Source organism: Zootoca vivipara, chromosome 6, assembly GCF_963506605.1.
Source record: "Zootoca vivipara chromosome 6, rZooViv1.1, whole genome shotgun sequence".
Classification (NCBI taxonomy): domain Eukaryota; kingdom Metazoa; phylum Chordata; class Lepidosauria; order Squamata; family Lacertidae; genus Zootoca; species Zootoca vivipara.
Window position 1 is genome coordinate 17,130,022 of NC_083281.1, and position 24,347 is coordinate 17,154,368.

General features: G+C 51.3%; 1 protein-coding gene across 2 annotated transcripts; it reads right to left on the reverse strand.

Moving 5' to 3' along the window:
* Nucleotides 1-442: 442 nt before the first annotated feature.
* Nucleotides 443-22,725, reverse strand: PLD3 (phospholipase D family member 3). Of its 2 annotated transcripts, none has more exons than XM_035119504.2 (12): nucleotides 22,052-22,464; nucleotides 15,761-15,835; nucleotides 14,937-15,002; nucleotides 13,700-13,857; nucleotides 12,302-12,485; nucleotides 9,792-9,912; nucleotides 8,800-8,927; nucleotides 7,349-7,549; nucleotides 6,333-6,472; nucleotides 3,457-3,622; nucleotides 3,227-3,326; nucleotides 443-2,264 (listed from the first exon to the last, which is right to left on the reverse strand). In XM_035119504.2, exons 2-12 carry the CDS (start codon nucleotides 15,785-15,787, stop codon nucleotides 2,065-2,067), a joined length of 1,491 nt encoding a protein of 496 aa, XP_034975395.2. In that variant the 5' UTR covers nucleotides 15,788-15,835; nucleotides 22,052-22,464; the 3' UTR covers nucleotides 443-2,064. The 2 variants fall into 2 exon arrangements, with proteins under 2 accessions (XP_034975395.2, XP_034975391.2); XM_035119500.2 differs by lacking the exon at nucleotides 22,052-22,464 and adding an exon at nucleotides 22,473-22,725 and having other exon boundaries at nucleotides 446-2,264.
* Between the last annotated feature and the right edge of the window lie 1,622 nt (nucleotides 22,726-24,347).

Below are 24,347 nucleotides of genomic sequence, written 5' to 3' on the forward strand. Positions count from 1 at the left end.
CGACTTAAGGTGTGCTTTGAGCGTGAAGTTCCATTTTGTAGATAACAGAACTTGCACCCCCTTTCAGTGAGCTTCCTCAAAGTTTTGCTCTGCAGCACCCGGTGGCTCCAATTCAGGGCGCTGGAGACTGTAGGGACCCTGCTATTGCAGGGGGAGGATCCGACCCCCAGACCAAACCACCACCAGCTGAAGCCCCCCCCCCCCATCCTAATCTGCAACAGGGGTGGGAGTGCATTGCATTGGAGTGGAGAGAGCAACTCCCTCAACTCCCCCTGGCCATGCAATACAGTATAGGGGAAATTACTACCGCAGGAAGCATTTGCCAGCAGGTCATGCAAAATATATTATTATTATTATTCATGAGCACAATGGCAGCAGCGTTGTGTGTGCCCTCTGCCTTCCAGCCGGTCACACAGCAATCACGAGACCACAGCAAATTGGAAAATTATCCTTTAATTGACCAAAGGTCTATACTGAAGACAGCAAAAATCCAGGCTACCACCCCATTGCCGGGTTGACAGTCCCTAAACCGCATGTCAAAACCCCGTGCAGGATGGATCCCTCCACAGAGACAGTGGGAGAATAATGCCCTTGAAATCACACCCAGAGGGCGCAGGGAGTCTGGGGTTGGACTAGAGGACCCTTGGGGTCCCTTCTAACTACACTTCTAGGACTCCCCACTTCGTGTTGATGGCAATAAATGTTTGACCTGGGAGAAAAGGATATGAATCCATCCCTACCAGAATATATGGGCCTGGAAGGTTCTCTCTATAAGCTGCCGATGCTCCTAGCCTGGATTATGACAAAGGAAGACCCATCTCAGCATTTGACACTTGACCCAGCTCTTTTGGTTCAAGAGGACAGAGGTAGCTGCTCTTCCTTTACTGCTCTTTGCTGAGCCAGATGGGTTAAATTGGGCTGCCATAGGAGATGGAGCAGGCCAGTTTTCTCCTGCTCTGGAGGGCAGAACTTGAACCCATGGCTTCAAGGTACAAGAAGAGAGATTCCGACTAAACACCAGGAAGAACTTTCTGACAGCAAGAGTTGTTTGGCAGTGGAGCGGTGTCCCTCAGAAGGGGGTGGAATCTCCTTCCTCAGAAACCGGGATGGTTGGATGGTCACCTGCCAGGGATGCTTCAGCTAGGATTCCTGTATTGCAGCAGGGGGTTGGACTAGACAACCCTTGGGTATCCCTTCCACCTCTATGAGCCTACGGTTCTCATCACCAGCACTCTTTGAGTACAGAGTGCCTAAGAGCCACTGGTCAAGAAAGGACAGTAGCGGTTTCAGCAGCAACAGAAGCTGGTTAGTTGCCCTTGGGGTGCGTGCTGCTCTCCGAAAGGCATTCATGGCAGAGAAACAAGGCAGAACAGGGAGTGCCAAGTTGGACTGCTTGGCCCATCTAGCTCAGCACAGCCTACACTGACTGGCAGAGGCTCTCCACAGGTTCAGACAGGTCCCACCCGACTTGGGAGCTTCTGAGTGGCACATCGCCTACTACAGCATCTCCACTCCTGCAATTCTCCACACTTCTGCTTAACAGGAGGAGGGGATTCCTCCTCGAGGGATCTCTTTGGCCAGGAAGCCTTTTCCGTTTTCTTCTCCTTAAACCTACGTACCCTTTCCCCCTAACTGCTAAACACCCTCTTCTCTACATCTATCCTCCCACCGACGCAAAAAAACCTTTTGCTTCCCAGTTCGAAACAGTGACTTTTTACCCAGTCGGGGCAATTTTGCATGCGCCAAAAGCTCCTTTGCACGTCACTTGGTCGTTTGCGCATGGCAAACCCTGGCCCTCCCCACCCACCCCCAATCCCTCAGTCAGGCTGGAATGTTCCCTTGCAGGAGTTTAGAAGAGGAAAGGCACTCTTCTCTTAGCCCAAACATTTGCCCCCAGGAGGCCTTGGGTACCCCCTAGTTCACTCGGCTGGAGAGCAGGGGTCCCGCAAGGTTCCCCAGGGAGACCCCCTGCCTCTGGGGAAGTCCCTCCACCGGCCTCCAATGGGGGCTGGTACTCAAAGCCCCTCTCCAGCTGGGAACAGGCGCGGGGGGGTGTCCCTTTGGCTAGTAAGTGCCGCAGAGCTGCTCCCACTGGCCCGGCAAGCTCAGCTCCTGGCTGTATTTGGAGTTCCAGTCCCGCTCAAACACCGCCTGCAGCCGATCCCGCACCGTGGGCTGCTCCCCAGCGCCCACATGGCTCTGGTTCACCACTAGTGCGGACCCCGCCGTGTGGAGGAAGTAGTCCCCGGACCAGTTGGACGTTCCTGCCGGAAAGGAAGGAAAATAAACGCTTAAGAGTCCTGCGTTCTGCAGCAAAGCTTGATGACAATGGCATTTGCAGTGGGAGGCAGCCGTGCTTCTGAATCCCAGTTGCTGGAAGCCACAGGAGGGGAGAGAGCTCTGTGTTCGAATCCTGCTTGCTGGTTTCCCACAAGCAATTGTTTCGCCACTGTGAGAAGAGAGTGCTGGACCAGGTGGGCCAGGCAAATACGTGGTGGAGAAGGAGCCTATCGACAGCTACTCAACTACGGTTCTAGTCGCCTGGTCTCAAAATGGATATTGCAGAGTTGGGAAAGGGCTGCCCGAATGATCGAGGGGGTGAAGCAGCTCCCCAATGAGGAAAGGGTGCTGCGCTTGGAGCTTTTCAGTTTAGGGAAAAGGCGAGGAAGAGGCAATGTGATAAAGGTTTATTAAAAAAAAGATGCATGGCAGGGAGAAAGTGGCGAGAGAGGCGTTTTGTCTTCCTTACAATAGAACTTGTGGACAAACCCTGAAGCTGAAGGTTGGGAGATTCAGCACTGATAAAAACAGAAAGTCCTCCTTCGAGCAGCACGGAGTGAAACTGTGGAACTCTCTCCCACAGGAGGCAGAGATGGCCACTCACTTGGATGGCTTTAAAAGGGGATGGCACAAATTCCTGGAGGTGGAGAGGGTTATCGATGGCTCCTAGCCAGTGGGGCGCAGCACTGCTCGTGAACAACAGTTGCTGGAAACCATGGGAGGGGAGAGAGCTGTTGGGCTCGGATCCTGTTTCCGAGTTTCCCCAAAAGGCATCTGGACGAGGTGGGCCTCAAATGAACTCCGTTGTCTCTCTTATGTTCTCCCCCTGGGCTGCTTCTCTCCTTCTCCCACTGCTGGCCAGTTTTCGGCCCTGCTAGTCCCCGGCCAGCTTTCTGCCTCAACTGGCCTCCCCTTTATGACTGCCCCCGCCCCTCAAACTACTCACCAATATAAGCCACCTTGTCTGTCACCATGAACTTGCTGTGGTTGACTCTGGCGTAGGGGATCCTGGCCTGCGTCTCGTTGGCTGGGACCACAAAGAGCCTCTGGCAGAGGAGAGAAGGGGAGAAAGAGGTGGAAGAGGTGAGGGTGCTTGGCACGCACAGGAGCCAGCTGGGAGGCGAGCGGAAATGGCTCTCCAGGGAGCCGCATCCCAGGCATCGGGGGTGTCCTCACCACTTCCATGTTGTAGTGGGTGCGGTTGTCGTGCATGGCAGCCAGGGAGCGCAGGAAGGGGAACATGTTGGCCTTGGAGTGCCTCCAGCATCCGACCAGGAGCCGCACACGGACTCTCCTCTCGTAAGCCGCCTTCCGCAAGTGATCATCAATCACTGGCCAGAACCTGCGCGGGAAGAAGGAAACAAGAGCATTGGGGCCACATCCTGCATTGCCACCTCTGATGTAGAGCTGCCCGCCACCCGCTCTAGCACCCTTGAACGGGGACAGCATGAGCTGGACGTTGAGAGGTGCTATGGGGCCATAAATGTCCATGGGGTTTTTAACTTAAGCAAGTAAAATCTTCAGTGATGCGCTGGGTAATAAAGATAAAGGTACCCCTGACCGTTAGGTCCAGTCGTGGACCACTCTGGGGTTACGGCGCTCATCTCGCTCTATAGGCCGAGGGAACCGGCGTTTGTCCGCAGACAGCTTCCAGGTCATGTGACCACCATGGCTAAGCCGCTTCTAGCAAACCAGAGCAGTGCACGGAAACGCCGTTTACCTTCCCGTTAGAGCGGTACCTATTTATCTACTTGCACTTTGACGTGCTTTCGAACTGCTAGGTTGGCAGGAGCTGGGACCGAGCAACGGGAGCTCACCCCGTCGCAGGGATTCGAACCGCTGACCTTCTGATCGGCAAGCCCTAGGCTCTGCGGTTTAGATATTGGATATAATGTAGATATGAAGCACGGGAACGATTGTGGAATATGGATATAAAATTTACAGCCTGTTATAGTCTGTGACTCCTTCATGGATCACTGCCTTGTCACTGGATGAATCCCAAGCCGGAATTAAAAATGCCGGAAGAAATATCAACAACCTCAGAAATGCAGATGACACAACCTTGATGGCAGAAAGTGAGGAGGAATTAAAGAACATTTTAATGAGGGTGAAAGAGGAGAGCACAAAATATGGTCTGAAGCTCATCATAAAAAAAAAACCTAAGATCATGGCCACTGGTCTCATCACCTCCTGGCAAATAGAAGGGGAAGAAATGGAGGCAGTGAGAGATTTTACTTTCTTGGGTTCCATGATCACTGCAGATGGTGACAGCAGTCACAAAATTAGAAGGCACCTGCTTCTTGGGAGAAAAGCAATGACAAACCTAGACAGCATCTTAAAAAGCAGAGACATCACCTTGCCAACAAAGGTCCGTATAGTTAAAGCTATGGTTTTCCCAGTAGTGATGTATGGAAGTGAGAGCTGGACCATAAAGAAGGCTGATCGCCGAAGAATTGATGCTTTTGAATTATGGTGCTGGAGGAGACTCTTGAGAGTCCCACGGACTGCAAGAAGATCAAACCTATCCATTCTTAAAGAAATCAGCCCTGAGTGCTCACTGGAAGGACAAATCCTGAAGCTGAGACTCCAATACTTTGGCCACCTCATGAGAAGACTCCCTGGAAAAGACCCTGATGCTGGGGAAGATTGAGAGCACAAGATGGTTGGACAGTGTTCTCGAAGCCACCAACATGAGTCTGACCAAACTGCAGGAGGCAGTGGAAGACAGGAGTGCTCTGGTCCATGGGGTCACGAAGACTCAGACACGACTAAACAACTAAACAACAACATAGTCTGAGAGAAATTTATATGAAAATGATATATCGTTGGTATCTAACACCGAGTAAATTGGCAAAAATGTATAAATCTAAATCGAACAAATGTTGGAAATTAAAGAGAAATAAAGTTCTTTTTATCATGTGTGGTGGTCTCGTAGTAAGGTTAAAGCTTACTGGGAAATGTAATACACTGAATTGAAAAGGATTTTCAAAATAACTTTTATTTAAAAAAACCAGCAGCTTTTCTTTTGGGATTTTTTGGGGCAGAACTACATAAAATGTATAGAAATTTATTTAGGTATGCTACTACAGCAGCAAGAATGCTGCTCATCCCAAAATGGAGAGAAGCAGAAGTCCCAGCCAAGGAAGAATGGATGCAAAAAAAAAAAACCCTTATGGAATATGCAGAAATGGCGAAACTTACCAGAAGAATAAGAAATCAAGGTAACAAACTTTTTATAAAATAATGGAAATGGTTTACTGAATCTTTACAGATAAATTGCAAACAGATAAAAACTTTAGCAGGATTATTGTAATAACCTGCAGTTTCATAGGAGTACAGTGGTACCTCGCAAGTCAAATGCCTCGCGCAACAAAAAGCTCGCAAGACGAAAGCGTTTTGTGATGTGTTTGGTGACTCACAAGGCGAAGTTTTCTATGGTCGTGCTTCGCAAGATGAATTTTTTTGCGGGTTTTTTTTTTTGCTGCGGCAAACCGCGCTTCGCAAGATGAAGTTATCGCAAGACGAAGCGACTCGCGGAACGAATTAATTTCGTCTTGCGAGGCACGACTGTATATATTTAAAGTAGATAATTAAATGAGCAAATTAAATGTAATTGGATATGCAGAAGATATTAATAAATAACTTTAAGGAACCCTAGAAAGAGGGAGGAAGGAAGTCTGAAATATTAAATTGATTGTAAAACTAATCAAATGTATGAACTTGAAAAGTATAAATAAAAATACAGAAACGCTATGGGGCCAGAAATGTCCATGGGGTGGCAGATGGAGCTGGGTGGCTTTGGGGCCAGTTCTGGACACCTAACTGTACGGTTCATTTCTGCTTGCCAGGCGGAATGGCCTCCCCACATGCTGGCTCTCCTCCAGAGCGGATTTGGGGGAGGCAGGCGGAAGGTGAAACCCTGTTGCACCAGCAGGAGCCTCTGCAATGAATTCCCAGCCAGTGCTTAAACCAAGAAGCTTATCCTTCCCATAGCCAAGGGAGGGGAGGGAGAAGAGCTGCCCCCCCCCCGGCCCCATCACCTGCACACTTACCTCTTGGGGTGCGAGAACTCCATGGTGGGCAGGTAGCTCATCACCTCAATGTGAACAAACTCATCGGCGTCATCCACGATGCTCACCAGGGACTGGAGGTCCTCCGTCCGCCCTGTGGCACACAGCGCAGGGGGGGCGCTCTGGAGGCAGGCAGAGGGGGAAGAGACTCAGGAAAGGAGGAGAAGGACAGACACCCAAAAGTCAGGCGCACGGTTGACATCCTGAGCAAAGGTAGGGTGGGCAGGGGTTTTTCAGAATGAGGTTTTTAATTTTTTATTGAATCTTCAGGACTTTGCTATGGAGTAAAACGCAGGGGTCAGCAAACTTTTTCAGCAGGGGGCCAGTCCACCGTCCCTCAGGCCTTGTGGGGGGCTGGACTATATTTTCGGAGGGGGGGGAGAGAATGTACGAATTCCTACGCCCCACAAATAACCCAGAGATGCATTTTCAATAAAAGCACACATTCTACTCATTCTACTGATTCCCGGACTGTCCGCGGGCCGGATTTAGAAGGCAATTGGGCCGCATCCGGCCCCCGGGCCTTAGTTTGCCTACCCATGAGTAACAATCCAGGAGGAAATATGAAATAAAGGGAGGAAGGCACCGAAAAACCTAACCAGGGGCCAATGCCATTACCTCGTGAAACAAAGTACATTTTTTTAGAGACCACGCACTGAATTACTGAATTATTCGCTACGGCAAAAGCCGACCTGATACAGAACGAGCGTGAGCCAAGTGTTATGAACGCCAAATAAAGCCGCATTTCATTGGTGACTTGCCACCCTGTGACTTTCCTGTTGGGTAAGGAACAAATGGCCAGCAAATGGAGGCAGAATCCATAGGTTTAGCTACAACCCAATATATGTCAGTTTCTCAGAAATAAGAAAAAATTGTTTTATGGAACCAAAGAATTAAAGAAAACCCCTGAGTCAGCCCCAGGCACCTGAGCATCAAGAATGCCAACAGAGACGAGCAGGGGGTCTTGAGCAGAGGGGCTCCTTGCCCTCCCATCTCACCGAGAAATAGACTCCGGCCTCCGTGCCATTCAGCTCCAGCTCCAGAGGGGTCTCCTTGTTGTAGGGGGTGGAGTAATTGGCCGGCCAGGGCGACGGGATGGTGGCGTTGGGCAGACCCAGGGCCCAGTAGGCCTCAAACATCTTCCCCAAGTCCTGGGCCAGGCAGCTGCAGTTGTAGACAGCCATGCCCAGCTCCTTAACCTGGGGGCCGAGAAAGGGAGAAGTTAGCATGAGGCCGCAGGATAGAGCCCAGGCGCAGTAGGTACAGGCTGCAGGATCTAAGGGGAGAAACACCCCTTAGATCCTGAAATCAGCCCCAGAGGGTAGTAGTCCCACCTTGACTCAAGCAGCCTTCAGCAACCTCGTGCCCTAATAAGCAGGTAAGAAGAGCCTGGCTGCTGGATCAGACCCAAAAAGCCCCCATCTAGTCTGGCCTCCCAGTGGCCAAATGCCCCTAAGAACTGAGGAATTGAGATAGACTGCCTCTAGGCCTGGAGGTTCCATAAGAACATAGGAATGGCCTGCTGGGCCAGGCCAATGGTTTAAGTAGTACAGCATCCTGTTCTCTCAGGGGTCAACAAGATGCCCCGATGGGAAACACACAAGCAGGATTAAAATAGAAGAGAAACTCTCCCTTCCTGTGGTTTCCAGCACCTGGCATTCAGAAGCATTGCTGCGTCCGACTGCAGAGTCAGAGCAGAGCCATCCTGGCAAGGAGCCATCAAGAGCCCTCTCCTCTTCCATGAATTTGTCTATTCCTCTTTTAAAGCCATCTAAGTTGGTGGCCATCACTGCCTCCTGTGGCGGGGAGTTCCACAGCTTGACTGCGAGCTGCTCCTTTTGACTATACAGTATCTGCAGCAAAGCCGTAGGACGCCAAGGTTTGGAAGCAGCACAGTGATCCTGGCTGGGAAGGATGGCAGCTGCAGCCCAACAACATGTGGAGGGTGCCAGGTTGGCAAAGGCTGACTTAAAAATGCCAAGATGCCACCGTTCACCTTGCTGGATTTGATAGGAGGCGGGTTCACAACAGCATAAACACACACAAAAAATTTATTTGTTTGATTTTATTTTATTTGTTTGATTTTATTTTATTTTATTTTTATTTACTAAAAGCAGCTGCTCGTATGATTGCCTAATGCCCAGGTGAGTGAAGAGAATTTCCCCTGCACCCTGAAGGCGAACCATGTTGGCACCAGGTGGGCCTCCCTCTCTCCCTTCTTGAGGAAGCCATTCCGGAACTGGGGTGCTGCTGCAGCCGAGGGGAACCCCTGAGCCCCCACTTCAGATGTGGGAGGTGGCCAGAGGACTCCCTCTAGCAGGTGACCACGGAAACTATCAGGCCAGGTCCCAACCATCCCGTAAAGAGAATAACCCTGGCCCCAGCCCCACAGGCCAGGACGGGGGTGCCCTGCCCCACAAAGGCCCTCCTGGAGGGTCGCAAGCATCACCTGGGTGAGAGCACGCCAGTCCATATTCGCACTGCCGAGGAAGATGTGCTGCTGGTCCACAATCCAGAACTTGGTGTGCAAGACCCCACCGGTCAGCTGGGGGAAGTCGACTTTGCGGATCTGGGCACCTGGAGAAGTTTGGGAACAAGTTTGGGAGAAGTTTAGTTCTCAGCACCTTATACAGCCTCGCCCGCAATACATAGGCAACCTTGGCTCTCCAGATGTTTTGGAACTACAACTCCCATGATCCCTGATCACTGGCCCTGTTAGCTAGGGATCGTGGGAGTTGTAGTTCCAAAACATCTGGAGATCCAAGGTTGCCTATACCTGTTTTAGAATGTAAGCTCCTTGGGGCGAGGACCTGCTTCTCTGATACTGCAAGCAACCAATAGTAACTGAGCCCTTTCAGTAGGTCTGGCCTGAATCTCTTGCAAGAGAAAACCCCTTCTATGGGAGGGCTCCTTGTTCTAGTATTACGAGTGAGGGGGGGAGTCTCTTACATAATTTTACCCATCTCTGTCATCTTTCCTTTTCCTTTTCTTCTAAGCGAAACAGCCCCTGAATTCAAAGCCTTTTGCTTCTAGATTAAATCTTCCCAATCATTACATAACTCCAAACATCTATCTTTTGTTTTGTTGTTTTGTTTTGTTACACCTTTTCTTATTGACTTCCTTTCCCTCCTTTCTGAATTTCACACACACACCCCTTTGAAGCTGCATTAAAACCCTCATTAAAACCAGATGCCAAGGAAATAAACTACTATCTGACTTTTAGAAGACATCTGAAGGCAGCCCTGTTTAGGGAAGTTTTGAATGTCTGATGTTTTATTGTATTTTTAATATTTTGTTGGGAGGCGCCCAGAGTGGCTGGGGTATAAATAATAAAATTATTATTATTATTATTATTATTTTGGCTGTCTCTTTTGGGGGGGGTGCAGAGAGGAGACGCCCACCCCCCTGCGCTAAAATCCGTGAGGACGCTCTCTTTCTCACCACTCTCCTCCAACAGTTGCAGGTCAGAGCATGGCATACGGGAAGAAGGAGGATTAACGGCTATCCGCAGGGTGACACCTCTGCCGGGCACCTTCCTCAGTGCTGCTAGGATTTCCTCCCCCTGTGGGAAAAGGGAGGGGTCCGTCAGCGGCCACAATCCGGGCCAGGTGAACAGGGCCCTTCCTGGACAGGCCATCCCATTCCCAGGTGCAGGATCCGTCCCGCCGATTAACCCTTTCAAATTGGTTGGGTGAGCCCTTCGACTGGCAGTCCCTTCCAACTCTTTGATTCTATGTTGGGGTGGGATAGAGGCATCTTGGGAAAAACTGGGGGTGGGGGGAGAAGAACATCTTGAATTTGCACATTACCCACCCAAATGGGGAAGCGGGAAGCTGAGCTCTTCAGAAACATGCCCCTCAGCCAGCCAGAGGCTGCTAAATCCTCTTAGTTTGCAACTATTTTGAGGCTGCAAGCCAGGACTGGGCATCTTAGAACTCAGGTTGGCTAGTGCATTAGGGGTGGGAGGGGGGGGGCTACCCATTTTGTTCACCTGCTGACGACAGAGCCAGGCAGCCACTAGCCAAATCTCTAGCAAGCCAGACCCCACAGGGAGGCTTTGGGTTCGATGCTCATCAAAGCAAAATACACTGCCTTGGGCAGAGCTATGGGACATGCCCATCTAGCTCAGTACTGTCCTCACTGGCTGGCAGCAGCTCCCCAGGGTTTAGGGATGGGGAGCCTTTCCCAGTTGCCCCCAGGGGGCTGAACCTGTCATCTACCACGTTTATTACTTTTATATTCCACCTTCTTCTCCAAAGAGCTCCAGGCGGCGTCCATGGCTCTCCTCCTCTTCCTTACTGAAGCCCCACAACGACCCTGTGAGGTAGGCCGGGACATCCAGTGAGCTGGATGGCTATGGGGCGGGAATTCAAACCCTGGTCTCTCCTGGGTCCCAGTCCAGCCCTCTAACCACGGCACCATGCTGGCTGCCCCGCAAAGCAGGTTGCTCTAACCACTGAACCGCCGCTGTCCCCCCAATGTAATAATTTGCAACACTGCATTTCTGTTTGGAGCTGCCTTTTTCAGATCATCCCGCCGCTAAAGGTCTCGGCTGCCTCTGCAACTTGGGAGGCTCTGGGGTTTAGAGCTTCTCACACAGCCCAGGACAGGCGTGAATTCTGCTCTTGAGTTTTAACAAAGGCGCCTGCCTCTCCAACACACCCGCAGGCTCAGGCCATGACCAACATGCGAAAAACGGATGTTTTGCTTTCCTCAAAGGGCCCTTTGACAGGCACAGAGGCTGAAGGGGGTGCCGCCAGCCCAGGCAATTAGACGCCTGTTTGCAAGCAGGTTTCTGCCGGGTGCAGAGCACCTTCACTGCTGCACATCTTGGCACAGGCAGGCAGCCACCTTTTCAGACACACCAACAGGCAGTGTGGTGTAGTAGTAGTAGAGGAGGAGGAGGAGGAGGAGGAGGAGGAGGAGGAGTTTGGATTTGATATCCCCTTTATCACTACCCAAAGGCGTCTCAAAGCGGCTAACAATCTCCTTTCCCTTCCTCTCCCACAACAAACACCCTGTAAGGTGAGTGAGGCTGAGAGACTTCAGAGAAGTGTGACTAGCCCAAGGTCACCCAGCAGCTGCATGTGGAGGAGCGGGGAATCGAACCCGGTTCACCAGATTATGAGTCTACCACTCTTAACCACTACACCACACTGGTGTAGACTAGGCCCTGGGAGACTAGGCCCTGGGAGAGACCAGGGTCCAAATCCCCTACTCCCTGGGTGACCTTGGGGGCCAGTCTCTGCCTCTCGGCCTAGCCTACCTCACAGGGCTGTTGGGAGTATTGAACCTGGGAGAGTGTTGGAGCAGGACCTGGGAGACCAAGGTTCAAATCCCCCCCCCCACACACAGCCATGAATCTTACTGGGCGACCTTGGGCCGGTTGCTGACCCTCAGCCTGGGCCTACCTCGCAGGGTCACTGGGAAGATTAAATGAGGAAGAGGAGGAGGAGGAGGACCATGCTAGCTCCGTGGAGAAAAAAAGGTGGGCTAGAAATGCGATAGGTACATAAAATACTACGGATCCCATTTCTGCTTTGTTTTACACACGAGAATGGATGGTTTAGCTTCACCCCCAAGAAAACCGCTGCAGCAGCCAGAGGGCTGGCTGGGTTGATCAACCAAGGGGTACTTTTCTTGTTGGAAGTAGGGAATGTGGTGGGTAGACTCCAAATTCCCATTTGTAACCCCTGGGCATTTGTAACCCCTGAGCAGGCTTGCTGGAGGAAAACCATTCTGCAGCAAGGGAAGCAGCTGGTACAGAGTGCTCCACCTCGCTCAGGATTGCCTGCACCAACTGGCAGCAGCAGCGCCTCTCCAGCGTGTCAGGTGGGCTGCCCTTCCCAGCCCCACCTGGAGATGCCCCCGGGGACCGAACCCCTGAGCCACGAGGGCCCCTGAGTCACGAGGGCCCTTGACTGAGACCGTTTCCGGAGAGAGCTCTCCACCTGGCCGGCCGAGGGGTCCTGGGTGCGAGTGTCCTTGTTGCTCAGGGTCCAGTAAAAAGAGGCAATGTCCACGCTGCGGCTGGCGTCTCCCAGGAGGGTCTTCCAGGCATCGAAGATGGAAGGGTTAAGGGTGCTGTTGTCGTCGTACGTCAGCCCCTCGGGGATGCTCTCCACCAGGACGCTCCTGAGGAAGAGGAGGAGGAGGAAGAGAGGAAGGGCAGCTTTTGCAAGAGTGAGGGGGGCGCAAGACATCCTCTTCCCTTGCAAGTTTCCCTGGGCTGCAGACTGGTTGGTCTGGAGGACCCTGTGTGTGCCAGTCTGAACTTTCTCTATGCTTTATTATTAGAGGCAGGGTTAGAAACTCAGGTACGTAAGCTATTCGCCAAACGGCACCTTAAAACCTAGATTACAGTTGCCACAAGTCAATGTCTAGGCACCTTTTTCCTTTTGCAAGGTTGTCAAGCTGAAAATGAATTGTGCTTATCGCCATCCCGGCATCCAGAGATTTCCACATGGCCCCCATGCGCTGCCCTGTCCCTCAGCTATAAATCTCAGTGAGCTGAACAGCATTTAATCTGGAAAGAGGAAGCCGTCCCGACCAAAGAAGACTGGCAAACCAAGTTAATGGACTAGGCTGAAATGGCGAAGCTAACTGGAAAGCTCAGAAATCAAGATGACAAGGAATTTAAAAATGAATGGGAAATGTTTATTATGTACAGGTTAATACACTGGCAGGATTTTTTAAAAAAAAACACTTGTAATTTTAGAAATAGTACAGGAAATCTGAGGTAAATAGTAATCATTTGGAGTAGAAATGATACGGAGCTGAAAAGAAAATTTGAGGAACCAGGGGTGGGGTGGGGGAGGGAAGTCACAGGATTCGGAGAATCCCATTTTATGAATTTGATCTTGTTTTTGTGTATATTTTTCTTTGTTTGTGGCTGTTATTGCATTTGTTATTGTGTGTTTTTCATTTTTGTTATTTTTGTTGAAAATTTAATAAAAATGTTACGGAAAAAGAAGAGCATTTATTCCGTAAGTCACAGTCTCAGCGGAGAAGCAGCTCACGCTTTGTTTAAATTTTTATTATGTCTTTTCTGTTTTTCATATTGTCATTCTATGTTGTGAACTGCCCTGAGATCTATGGGCATAGGGCAGGCATCCCCAAACTGCAGCCCTCCAGATGTTTTGGCCTACAACTCCCATGATCCCTAGCTAACAGGACCAGTGGTCAGGGATGATGGGAACTGTAATCCAAAACATCTGGAGGGCCGAAGTTTGAGGATGCCTGGCATATGGCATTATAAAAATTGAATTGATTTATTATAACCCCTTCCAAGGGCAGGAACTGTGCCAAGAAGAGGCCCAGAACAACCTCACCGCAGGCAGAGCCCTCACCTGCAGGGATCCTTGCACCTGTTGCCCAGGTAGGGCCCGGCAGCCGCCGCCTTCCCTGCCGAGGTCGGACCACGAAAGGGGAGGATGAGCATGTGGAAAAGGAGGGCGGTCGCCAGCATCGTCGAGAGGATGGCCACCACGAGGATCCAGCGGAAGTCCTGCGAAGGAAAAAGAGGAATGGAAGTGGTCGTCCGGCACTTCCAGGGCAATTCGGCAGCTGGACCTCAGCGACCCAGGATTGTGGAGCCGCGTGGACAGGGAAGGGGGCAGCTCTCTGCCACCCTCCGCTGAGTGACGAGGAAGCCGTCTAGGAAGCCCCTGGAAGTGGGGGAGGCTTTGAATGACGGTCTTCGAAATCTTGGCTTGTAAACGGAAATGCTGAACCAATTGGGGGAAAAGACATAGGGAGGGGGGAAGGAGAGTGTAATAAAGTATATGGTTAAGATTTAGTGTAGAGATTTGATGTTAAGGGGGGGGGGGAAACTGAGTTTTCTGGAGGGAATTAAAAGAATGGCTGAGGAAAGAATTTTATTTTATAGTTTAATATTAATTTTTGTGAGGAAAGGTGTCTGGGCAGAGAGCTGCCTACCCTTCTCTCTTTACTTGGAGACACCCAGTGGCAGGGGGTGCTCGGAGGGGAGAGGAGGGGGTGGAAGGAAACCCAGACACAAAAAAAGGAACCTTGGAAGTGCTGTGCCCTACAGGTCCCTCTTGTGGCAGAAGGGGGCCTGTGGGAGGGCAGCATGGAAAAGGAGGAGGATTGAGTCAATATTATAAGAAAAAGATTTTGAATTGGAATAGAAAACCCGCCACAATTAGTTTGAGAAGTTAGGAAAACCAGGAGGAAGAGTATCGAGGAAGTCACAATTACAATGTTAAGACAATAAGAATTTGGGAATTCATGTTTTCCCTACTGTTGTGTGTGTTTGTTTAAATGTGTTTTTCTTTTTGAAAAAGCTGGGGGGAAAACCAACTCTCAGAGCTCCTCCATCCTTGTCCTTTCAGTGGCAGGGAGGGGATAGGGGGGAGGGGGGAGGGGGGAGGTCAAACCCAGCCTACAATGGACCCCCTTTGATTCTCAATGCCCACAGGTCCTACTGGTGGCAGAAGTGGACGGGTGGGTGGAGGGAAATTGAAGGGACAGTGTTATATTATATGTTTTGTGTGTCTTGTTTGTATAAAACTAATAAAAATTATTATAAAAAAAAAGGAAGTGGGGGAGGAAGAGGAGACCAACCTTCTTTGGAGCCAAGCTGGGCTGCTCGGTCTGTGGGGGCTCCTCAGGGCTGTGCAGTGTCTTCAGCTGAAAGGAAGGAAGCGGAGACATGAAACACCCTGGGAACTCCAAGCAGCAGGATCTCAGGATCCACAGTGTGTGCAGACGGGGAGGCGAACTGCACTCATCTGTGACCCCCTTGGGGACACCCAGCCCCACGTCGGAGCCAGAGCGAGAAAGCCCAGCTGGCTTCCCCTTTCCCGCACATTTAAGTCTGCCTCCTCAAGGGGAACGGGGCCTGCGCAAATAGCTCTCCCAGCTCCCATTCATCACAGCGGAGCAGATGTGAGAGGAAAGGGGGGAGACTGGCAGAACTGTCCCTGTCACAGCTGCAACATGATCCCTGTTCTGCCTTTGTAAGAACTTGACCTTTTAGTGTGGCAGACCGCACACTTCGGAACTCCCTGCCTCTTGACGTCAGGCAGGCGCCTTCTCTGTGCTCTTTTCGGCACCTGCTAAAAGCATCTTCCTTTCGACAAGTGTCTCCAGAATGGTGATCATAGAACTAGAGTTAGAAGGGACCCCGAGGGGCATCTAGTCCAGCCCCCTGCAAACGCAGGAATCTCTTGCCTGACTTGGGGCTTGAACCCACGACTCTGAGATTAAGAGACTCACGTTCTCCCAACTGAGCTATCCCAGCTCTTGAGGGTATCAAACAGAACGAGGTTCCCTCCTGCCCCCCGTGCACTGTCCTGAGGAACTCTTTGCCATGGCTCCTGCTGGTGCAACTGTTTAGTTTGATCCGGCCCTTTGGACACAGCCGATTTAGGCAAGCAAGGATTTACCTGGTGGTAGGTGACATGGGGCTTCATTTTCTCCCGGTGGCAGAGGCAGAACGAGCAGGAAAAACCTCCGGAGGCCTGGGAAGGAGACAAGGAGGAGAGTGAAGGCAGCTGCAGCCTCACGGAGGAACTTTGCAGCCCGGAGTCTCCCTGGTAGCCAAAGGCAAACCTACATCTGGCCAAGTTGCCTCGTGTTCCAGGATGCTTCCTGCCCATGCGGCCTCAAGCGCAGGAGCACACCTGGACAGCCCAGAGCACCTGCGCACGAAGCGAGAGGTGGAGCCCTAGCATCCTCTGCAAGGCCGGCAAGAGACTCCACAGATGTGCTTGATTTGGACTGGGGGGGGGGAATTGGGGAGGGCTAGAACCAAGGAGCCACCCTCCGCTCTCCTCCTGATGTGCCCGGTCAGCCTTTCTGCAGGTCATGAGGAGGAGTAGTAGTAGTAGTAGTAATAATAATAATAATAATATATTTATACCCCACCCATCTGGCTGGGTTTCTCCAGCCACTCTGGGCAGCTCCCAACAGAAGATTAAAAACACGATAAAACATCAGACATTCAAAACTTCCCTAAACAGGGCTGCCTTCAGATGTCTTCTGAAAGTCAGATAGTTGTTTATTTCCTTGACATTTGGTGAGAGGGCGTTCCACAGGGCAGGCGCCACCACCGAGAAAGCCCTCTGCCTGGTTCCCTGTAACCTCACTTCTCGCCGTGAGGGAACAGTGAGAGAAATAATATAAAAAGAGACTTGCTGGATCAGGCCTGTCTAGTGCAGCACCCTCTCCTCACAGCGACTAACCGAATGCCTGTGAGAAATCCCCCAAAAGGACATTACTGTACATTCTTTCTGTATGCCACAACTGCTACGAGGCTACTACTCATGAAGAATTGGAAGAGTCAAGACGTACCAACTATAGATGTAGAAGAGAGGAAGAGTTTGGATTTGATACCCCGCTTTATCACTACCCAAAGGAGTCTCAAAGCGGCTAACATTCTCCTTTCCCTTCCTCCCCCACAACAAACACTCTGTGAGGTGAGTGAGGCCGAGAGACTTCAGAGAAGTGTGACTAGCCCAAGGTCACCCAGCAGCTGCATGTGGAGGAGCGGGAATGAGAACCCAACTCTCTATTTGCTGCACAAATAAATACTTCCTTTTATCTGTCCCAAAACTTCCAGCGTTGTCATTCCTCCCCACCCCCCATCCTGGCAAAGAACTGCAGCATGAAGAAGACAGTTCTCTGCACAGAAAAACACACACACCCCCGCATGCCCCTCAAGCAGGCTTTGCCAACCTGGCGCCCTCCACATGGTTCAGACAAAGGCTTGGCCAGGTCCCAATAAGAGGGGGGGTGGGGAAGCGCTTGCCTGGCAGGCAGGTGCTGTGAGTCAGCCCAGGCAATTATGGAGGAGAGCAACAACTCCTCCAAAATGCAAAGCCAGCCGGCAGCTGGATTAAAGGAGTGCAACTTCCTGCTTTTATCTGGGTCACAAGTGTTGGATTAAGCCTGGGAGCAAAGGGATAGTCTAAAGTCTCTCCTCTGCCTCTGCTCCTTAAAAACCCGCAGCAGCTAGGTGCAGAGGACCCAAATTCATTATGAAAGTGAAAGAGGGGAAGGGGATCTCATTATCCACTTTCCACAGCCTCCCCTTTTCTCTCCATTTCCCCCCAGCTGTTAGCTTCTCCTCGATTTTTTTTTTGGGAGGGGTCCTTCTCCTGTTAATGCCCCCCTTTGCTCATTCTGACCTCTGCAGAGGTTTGGCACCCCTGGGCTCCTTTGGGAGGAAGAGTGGGGGAGGAATTTAAGATATCTTTTAAAATGAAAGCGCCGCTTTATTACAAGAGGTGACCAAAGTGCTGCTCACTTCATACCTACTTCAATTCAGCATGTACCCACAGAGAGACCCATTTTTTTAAAAAAAACAAGTTAAGGAATGAAGGATGGGAGGGCTAGCTGTGCCAGTGGCTCTCAAAATTAGGACTTACTCCCAGTTTGCAACCTCTGGGCTCAAGTCCTGGAACCCATTAAGTATAGCCATGGAAGAGAGGGTCTCTGAGTTTGTGCAGAGTGCACTGTCTTCTCCTCCTGCCCATGTTCTCTGGGGTTTCATGCCACAATGTTGGCATTTCAAACAGACCCATATTTCACTTGAAAAAGCAGGGTAGGGTTGGATGTCAAACCACCCTGGCATTATTAGTAAAGGACCAAAACATATATAAAAATAACAATAATTATTACATTTTTAGAAAATTCATGCTGTACTAACCAAAAGCAGCCTCTCAGGACCAATGTGTTGAACGGGCAGTTGGCAAGGCAGACCACAGAAAACAAATACATTTTACATCATAAAATCTATGTTGATGCAATTTCTTTTCTCGTATTTCACCATGCCCCTAATTTGCATTTTTTGTTTTCCCTTCTTTTCCTTCTCCTTATTTTTTAAAAGATGCAAACCCATTGAATATTTTTTTTATTAAAAAAAAACCCAGAAACTTCTGGGCAGGGAGAGAGATTTGGCTGTTTAATTCTTATAACACCTGCTCTTCCCAGGAGTTTTTAAAACTCTTTAATTTTTATTCAACAGGTATTTTTGAATTAATTTTAATTCAAGTGAAATGTGAATTATAGACATGGTGAAGAGGCAAAGGAAATAAAATAGCATCAATATGGATTTTACGAAAGTATATTTATAATACACATTTAATACACATTTACTGTATACTAAATCCAGTGAAAGAGCATTAGCATCTTATTAAAAAGAGAAGTTGCAGCTTGATTCCTTTCCCTGCCCAGAAGTTGGTGTCTGTCCCCTGAGGGCCTGACTCTGGACCCTAAAAGTATGAAATCCACCCATTTTCCATGCCTGGTACTCAACCAAGGAAGCAATGCAAGGAAGTGATGCCCAAATAGGAGCCTCTCTCCCATGCAGGACAAACCTGTCTCCCTACAGGCCGGGCACTCCCAGGGACAGGCATGGCCACACCTCAAACCACAGAATTGCAGACTTGAAAGGAATCCCAAGGGTCCTCAAATACAACCCACTGCAGGAACCACACCTGAACAAAGGCCAGGACCTACGTAAAGTGCCCTCCTGCCAGCACCCGCTCCTGTGCCAGAGTTAACCCAAAGCCACTGCCCTGCCTAATATCTTGCCCTGGCTAGTCTGTGCCAATGCTTGCAGATAACGAACAGGAAGCAGACATGGAGATCTGTTGCACCCGACACCTACGTAGTTTGTAAGAGCATCTGCTATATCAGGCCAATGGCCTCTCGAGTCCACCATCCTCTTCTCTCAGTGGCCAACCAGATGCCCATTATGGGAAACTTGCAAGCAGGATCCGAGCACAAGGGCAACATTCTCCCCCTCCTGCACTTTCCACCCACTGGGATTCAGAAGCATCGCTCGGACTGTGGAGGCAGAGAGCAGAGCCATCCTGGCTAGCAGCCATCAATAGACTTCTCCATTAAAAGGTAAAGGTAAAGGGACCCCTGACCATTAGGTCCAGTCGTGACTGACTCTGGGGTTGCGCGCTCATCTCACATTATTGGCCGAGGGAGCCGGCGTATAGCTTCCAGGTCATGTGGCCAGCATGACAAAGCCGCTTCTGGCAAACCAGAGCAGCACATGGATACGCCATTTACCTTCCCGCTATAGCGGTTCCTATTTATCTACTTGCATTTTGACGTGCTTTCGAACTGCTTCTCCATTAGTTTGGCCAATAAGCTTCTTTTAAAGCCATCGAGTTGGTGGCCTCCTGTAGCAGTGAGTGCTGCTTGAAGAAGGATTTCCTTTTATCTGTTGTCCTGGATCTTCCAACCCAGGGGATGAAGAAGCAGGTGGGTTACCTGCGGCAAAGGCGATCTGGGATGGGGGCTCCTCCCCAGCTCCCTGCCTGTCCTAGCCTAACCCCCCCCCCCCAAGTGGCCCTTGCCCTTCAAAAGTTACATGTGGAAAGTCAGGAGGATTCCAGACTCCTGGCAAGCGCTCAGGCGCCAACTCCCAGAGAACCCAGGCCCAGATTCACCCCCTGCCCCAAACTCAACAAAGGCCCACTCTGAGCACCCCACCCGCCTCTTCTGGTGTTGCTTTACCTGTGGGCACCCTGTCCTGGAGGCGAAGGATATGGGCAAGGCTCACAGCCAGGGGTCAGCACCCTTTTTCAGCTGTGGGACGGTCCACCATCCCTCAGACCTTGTGGAGGGGACCGACTATATTTTTTGGGGGGGGGGGGATGAAGAAATTCCTATGCCCCACAAATAACCCAGAGATGCATTTTAAATAAAAGCACACATTCTACTCATGTAAAAACACGCTGATTCCCGGACCGTCCGCAGGCCGGATTGAGAAGGCGATTGGGCCGGATCCTTAGGTTGGGCCTTAAGTTGCCTACCCCTGCTCACAGCCCTTTTCCGAGGACCCAGCCTCAAAACCCCCACAACAAGCAGAGAAGACCCTCCTCCATACCCTGGGACAGAGTCCAAGAGTTCTCTCTCTCCTAAACCCCCCACCGCACCCCGGCCAGGCTTCATCTCCACAGTCCACCTGCCACAGGGCCTCTCCGCCTCCTGGGGGCATGTTTCTTCCTACCCTCTGTGACCCCCAGGCAAGAGAAGGTTCCTTGCTCCTCCTTTCTTAGGTCCTTGCAAATTTGGGGCTGTTATCCAAGGGTAGCCGGGACTGCCTTCAACTGAGGCTGGGAGCAGAACATGGCCCCTTGAACTCTCCTCGGGCCACAACCCCTCCTTTGCACTGCTTCACGGAAGTGTAGAGTCGGAAGAGGCCACACCAGGGTCATCTAGTCCAACCCCCAACTTGCTTCATACCCGGAGTGCTTCTGCCTGGCTGGAAAGGGTGTCCTCAAATTTCAAGGGGGGGGGGGTTGTGTGCTCAGGAAGACATAGGAAGGTAGAAAGTCCCACTTGGTCCTTGTCTCACAGTTGTCACTGTTTGATTTGGAAGTCAGGTCCATCGGTTCCAATGAGGTTTTTAGTCAAGGACTGAAGGATACTAGGGATCATTTTTGGGATTCCCAACGGAAAACTTCTAATCTATAATAAAAGGGAGGCAGGCAACATCATGGAGCGGAGGTGTTCATATGAGTTGTGCGGGAGGTTATTGGTTTTATATGTCATTGTGGTATGTATTATACCAGCATGGTGTAGTGGTTAAGAGCGGTGGACTCGTAATCTGGGGAACCAGGTTTGATTCCCCGCTCCTCCACATGCAGCTGCTGGGTGAACTTGGGCTAGTCACACTTCTCTGAAGTCTCTCAGCCCCACTCACCTCACAGAGTGTTTGTTGTGGCGGAGGAAGGGAAAGGAAATTGTTAGCCGCTTTGAGACTCCTTAGGGTAGTGATAAAGCGGGATATCAAATCAAAACTCTTCTATTATGGTTTGTATTTTTGTGTTTTTATATTGTAAACAGCCCTGTGGTCTTGGAGTGAAGGGCGGTATAGAAATTTAATTCCCGAAGGGAATGTGGCCCTCAGTGTGAAAAATCTTCCTCACTCATGAAGCATACTTCCCCACTGAGCCTTGCATTGCATGCTCTGGCTGGCAGCAGCTGAGCTCTCCAGTTATTTTAGGAGAGGAGAAAGGGAGCCTTCCCAACCCCGCCCCTTTCCTTAAACTGGAGGTGCCAGAAACCAAACCTGGGACTTTCTTCACGCAAAGCCAGGCTCTGCCGCTGAGTTAAGGCCTCTCTCCTGAAATGCTGACACCGCTCTCTTGAAGCGAAAATTATCAGGAACAAATCACATGGTTTTGGGGAAAGAAGCCCCAAGCAGCTCAGCATTATCAGCCTCCACTCTGCATGCAGGAATGTAGGAAGCGGCCATATACAGTACAGAGTGAGGCCATCTAGCAGCAGATTGGCAGCAGCAGAACTCTCCCAGCCCTGCCTGGAGATTGAATTTGGGACCTTCTGCATGCAAGGCAGATGTCCTCCGGCTGAGCTATGGCCCTTCTCTGGTTGAAGCCTCAAAGGCATCTCCAGGGGCAACTGGGACTGTCCTCCCACCTGCCAGTCAGTGCAGACAATACTAGCCTAGATTGGCCAGTGGTCTTTGCCTTATGGGTCTGAACTCAGCCGGAGGACACTTTCTGTAATCCGGATTGGGAGGAGACACCCAGAGGGTCAGGGGACCCACACCCACTTCCAGCTCGGGGCTTCTCAGACCTGGGAGATGCTTTGAGAGCCTCGTAGCGGTAGCCAACGTGGTACCCTCCAGTGCTGCCGGACTGCCTGATCCTTGGCAGTGTGGGGCTGACGAGAATCGGGCAACCCCTGACCTTGCCACCTGCTCCAGGGAGGCGGACTCTGCTGGACTCCGGCTCGGCGGAAGAGAAGTGCGCTCGCCAGGTGACTGGGTGCTGCACCCGTCGGCACCCCAGGGTGCCCCCCGCGCGTCCAGGGCGCCGTTCCGACGTGACGCAGGAGCCCGCAGGTGCAAGGCAAGCAAACCAGGCGGGGCCCGATTCTATCCGAATAGGAAGCTGGGGTGGTGAGAAATAAATAGGGGGGGACCACCTCCTCCTGCAGCTGGAGCCGGTTTCCAGGCTAGGACAAGGGAGAACCACAGACGCGCCCCGATCCGAATTCAATGCGCCTTCCAAGCCGTCTCGTCGGGGCGGAAATCTGTGCGCCCCACAAAGCGGCTCCGCCCCACCAGGGACTCCCGGCCTGGCCCCACTGCCGCGCACCCCCGTTTACCTCGGGCCGGCGGAGCAACAGCTGTCGTGGCGGCGGCGGCGGCGCTTTCCTTCGGACGGGGACAAGGGGCAGCCCCGGCCGGGGCGGAGACGCGGCAGCCGGCGAGCCGGCCCCCAGGCGGGGCACCCGCTCAGGACCCGCCCCCTCCGCCCCGGAACCTACTGGGTGGGGGTTACGCCTCTGAGCACGTGCAGAGCGCCTCCCCGCTGCCCACCCGATACGAAACCAGCAGCCAGACTGAGTGAGAGGACGGAGGTGGTTCTTGTTGTTATTTACTAACATATACCGCCCTTCGCCCTGAAAATCACAGGGCGGGCCACAGCCTCCCACCCCATTTCCCCAGGGTTGCGAGCGCCTCTCCGGCAAAGAGCGAGTTAAAAGCAGAGGCATAGGCTCCGCCCCCTGACTGGAACCCCTCTAAGCACCATCTGGGACCGTACCATCTGCCCTCGGGAGAGGAGGAGGCGAAAGCGTGTTCTTCACAGCGCGGAAAAGCCGAGCAGCGCTGCTCCCAGCTTATGGCCCTGACTTAAATTATTCTGCGGCGGGCGGCGGGGACAGCTTTGACTTTGACCGCCGCTCTTGGAAAACGAATTATTCTATTTCCATTCCCCCCTCTGTGAGAATGGTTCCTTCCCAGGACGGCGGAGACAAAGGGAGCCGCGACCGCTCAGGACGAACCATTATATCCAGTGAAGGGGGGCACTCTGAAGCGGCAAGGGAAGGAACTGGGCCCAGTAGCCCTGAATAGTAAGGGATAAAGTGGGATAAAAAGCGGGTGGAGATTTTTGTTGTTGTTGTGCCCTGGGGAAAAAGGTCAGAACCCCCTGCTCTGCACCCGTCCCCCCCTAGGCGTCTGATGGTACCTCCCCATGCTCTATTAACTCTTAGGTGGCCGCGACGAGGGCGGTAGGAGAATGTCTCAAACTGCTGCGTTAGGTTCTTTAATTCTGCCTTCAGAGATTTTTGCCTGGTTCATCTGGATCCTTCCTACACCCCAGATCGAAACTGGGCAGTGCTGTCTTTGTGTCATTTGCAAATGGCAATGGCCGTGCAATTTTGGAGACTGATTTGCCTCCGCGGTCGAAGGTAGCAGTACTGCACAGTACGTATTTCTGAAAAGCAGTTGCAGGAAGCGAGAGTTGCCCTGTAATCGTCAAATAATAATAATAATAATAATAATAATAATAATAATAATAATAATAATAATAATAATAAATACCAAAATTGAACCTGTCATGCAGGGCCGATTCCAGATTGTCGCTATTTTGGGTTGGGATTCAATCCCATACTGGCAAATTCAGGTTCCGCAACTAAGGTTTAGGGCTCTTGACTTGGAGCAACAAACCAATTCCACCACCCCACCCAAAAAAATGTGACAGGGAAATTAACTGCAAAGTATGAGAAATGGTTGGCATCCATCTGTCTCTAGAGACAATGGAAGGGTGTGCCTTCAGGGGTGAAGTCAAACAGTTGGAGAATCACAGCACCTGCTGTGGCTGCAGAGACCAATACGGGAGAGACATGTTTTCTTGCAGCCAGGGCAGAGGAAGGCGTCTGGTTATGCTGCTGTAGATACACCAGGGCGTTTCTTCTCTCTCTGCTCCTCCCAACGGCCATTCCTCCTCTGTTCACGGCTATGGCTACACAACCTGTCTGTCTCCAGGCACTGTGGTTGTCTGCAAGGGATTCCCACATGATGGATGTTACCAGCCTAATGTCATGATTGCAGACATTTTTGTAGTGCAGACTTGGTCTGCCAGTGAGACTAGTGCCTGAAGCCATCTCCCCATAGAGCACACCTTGGGGATCCTGCTATCTTCCATTGTGCGGCCTTAACCAAGCCAGCATAGATAGACATCACTGAGACTGAAG

Bases quoted from the DNA above. Each gene is read 5' to 3' on its own strand.
- PLD3 (XM_035119504.2), bottom strand. From the start codon at position 15,787: ATGAAGCCCCATGTCACCTACCACCAG. The intron at 15,003-15,760 runs GTAAATCCTTGC...CCTTCCTTTCAG, and splicing joins CCCATGTCACCTACCACCAG to CTGAAGACACTGCACAGCCC. The intron at 13,858-14,936 runs GTTGGTCTCCTC...TTTCCTTCGCAG, and splicing joins CCAGCTTGGCTCCAAAGAAG to GACTTCCGCTGGATCCTCGT.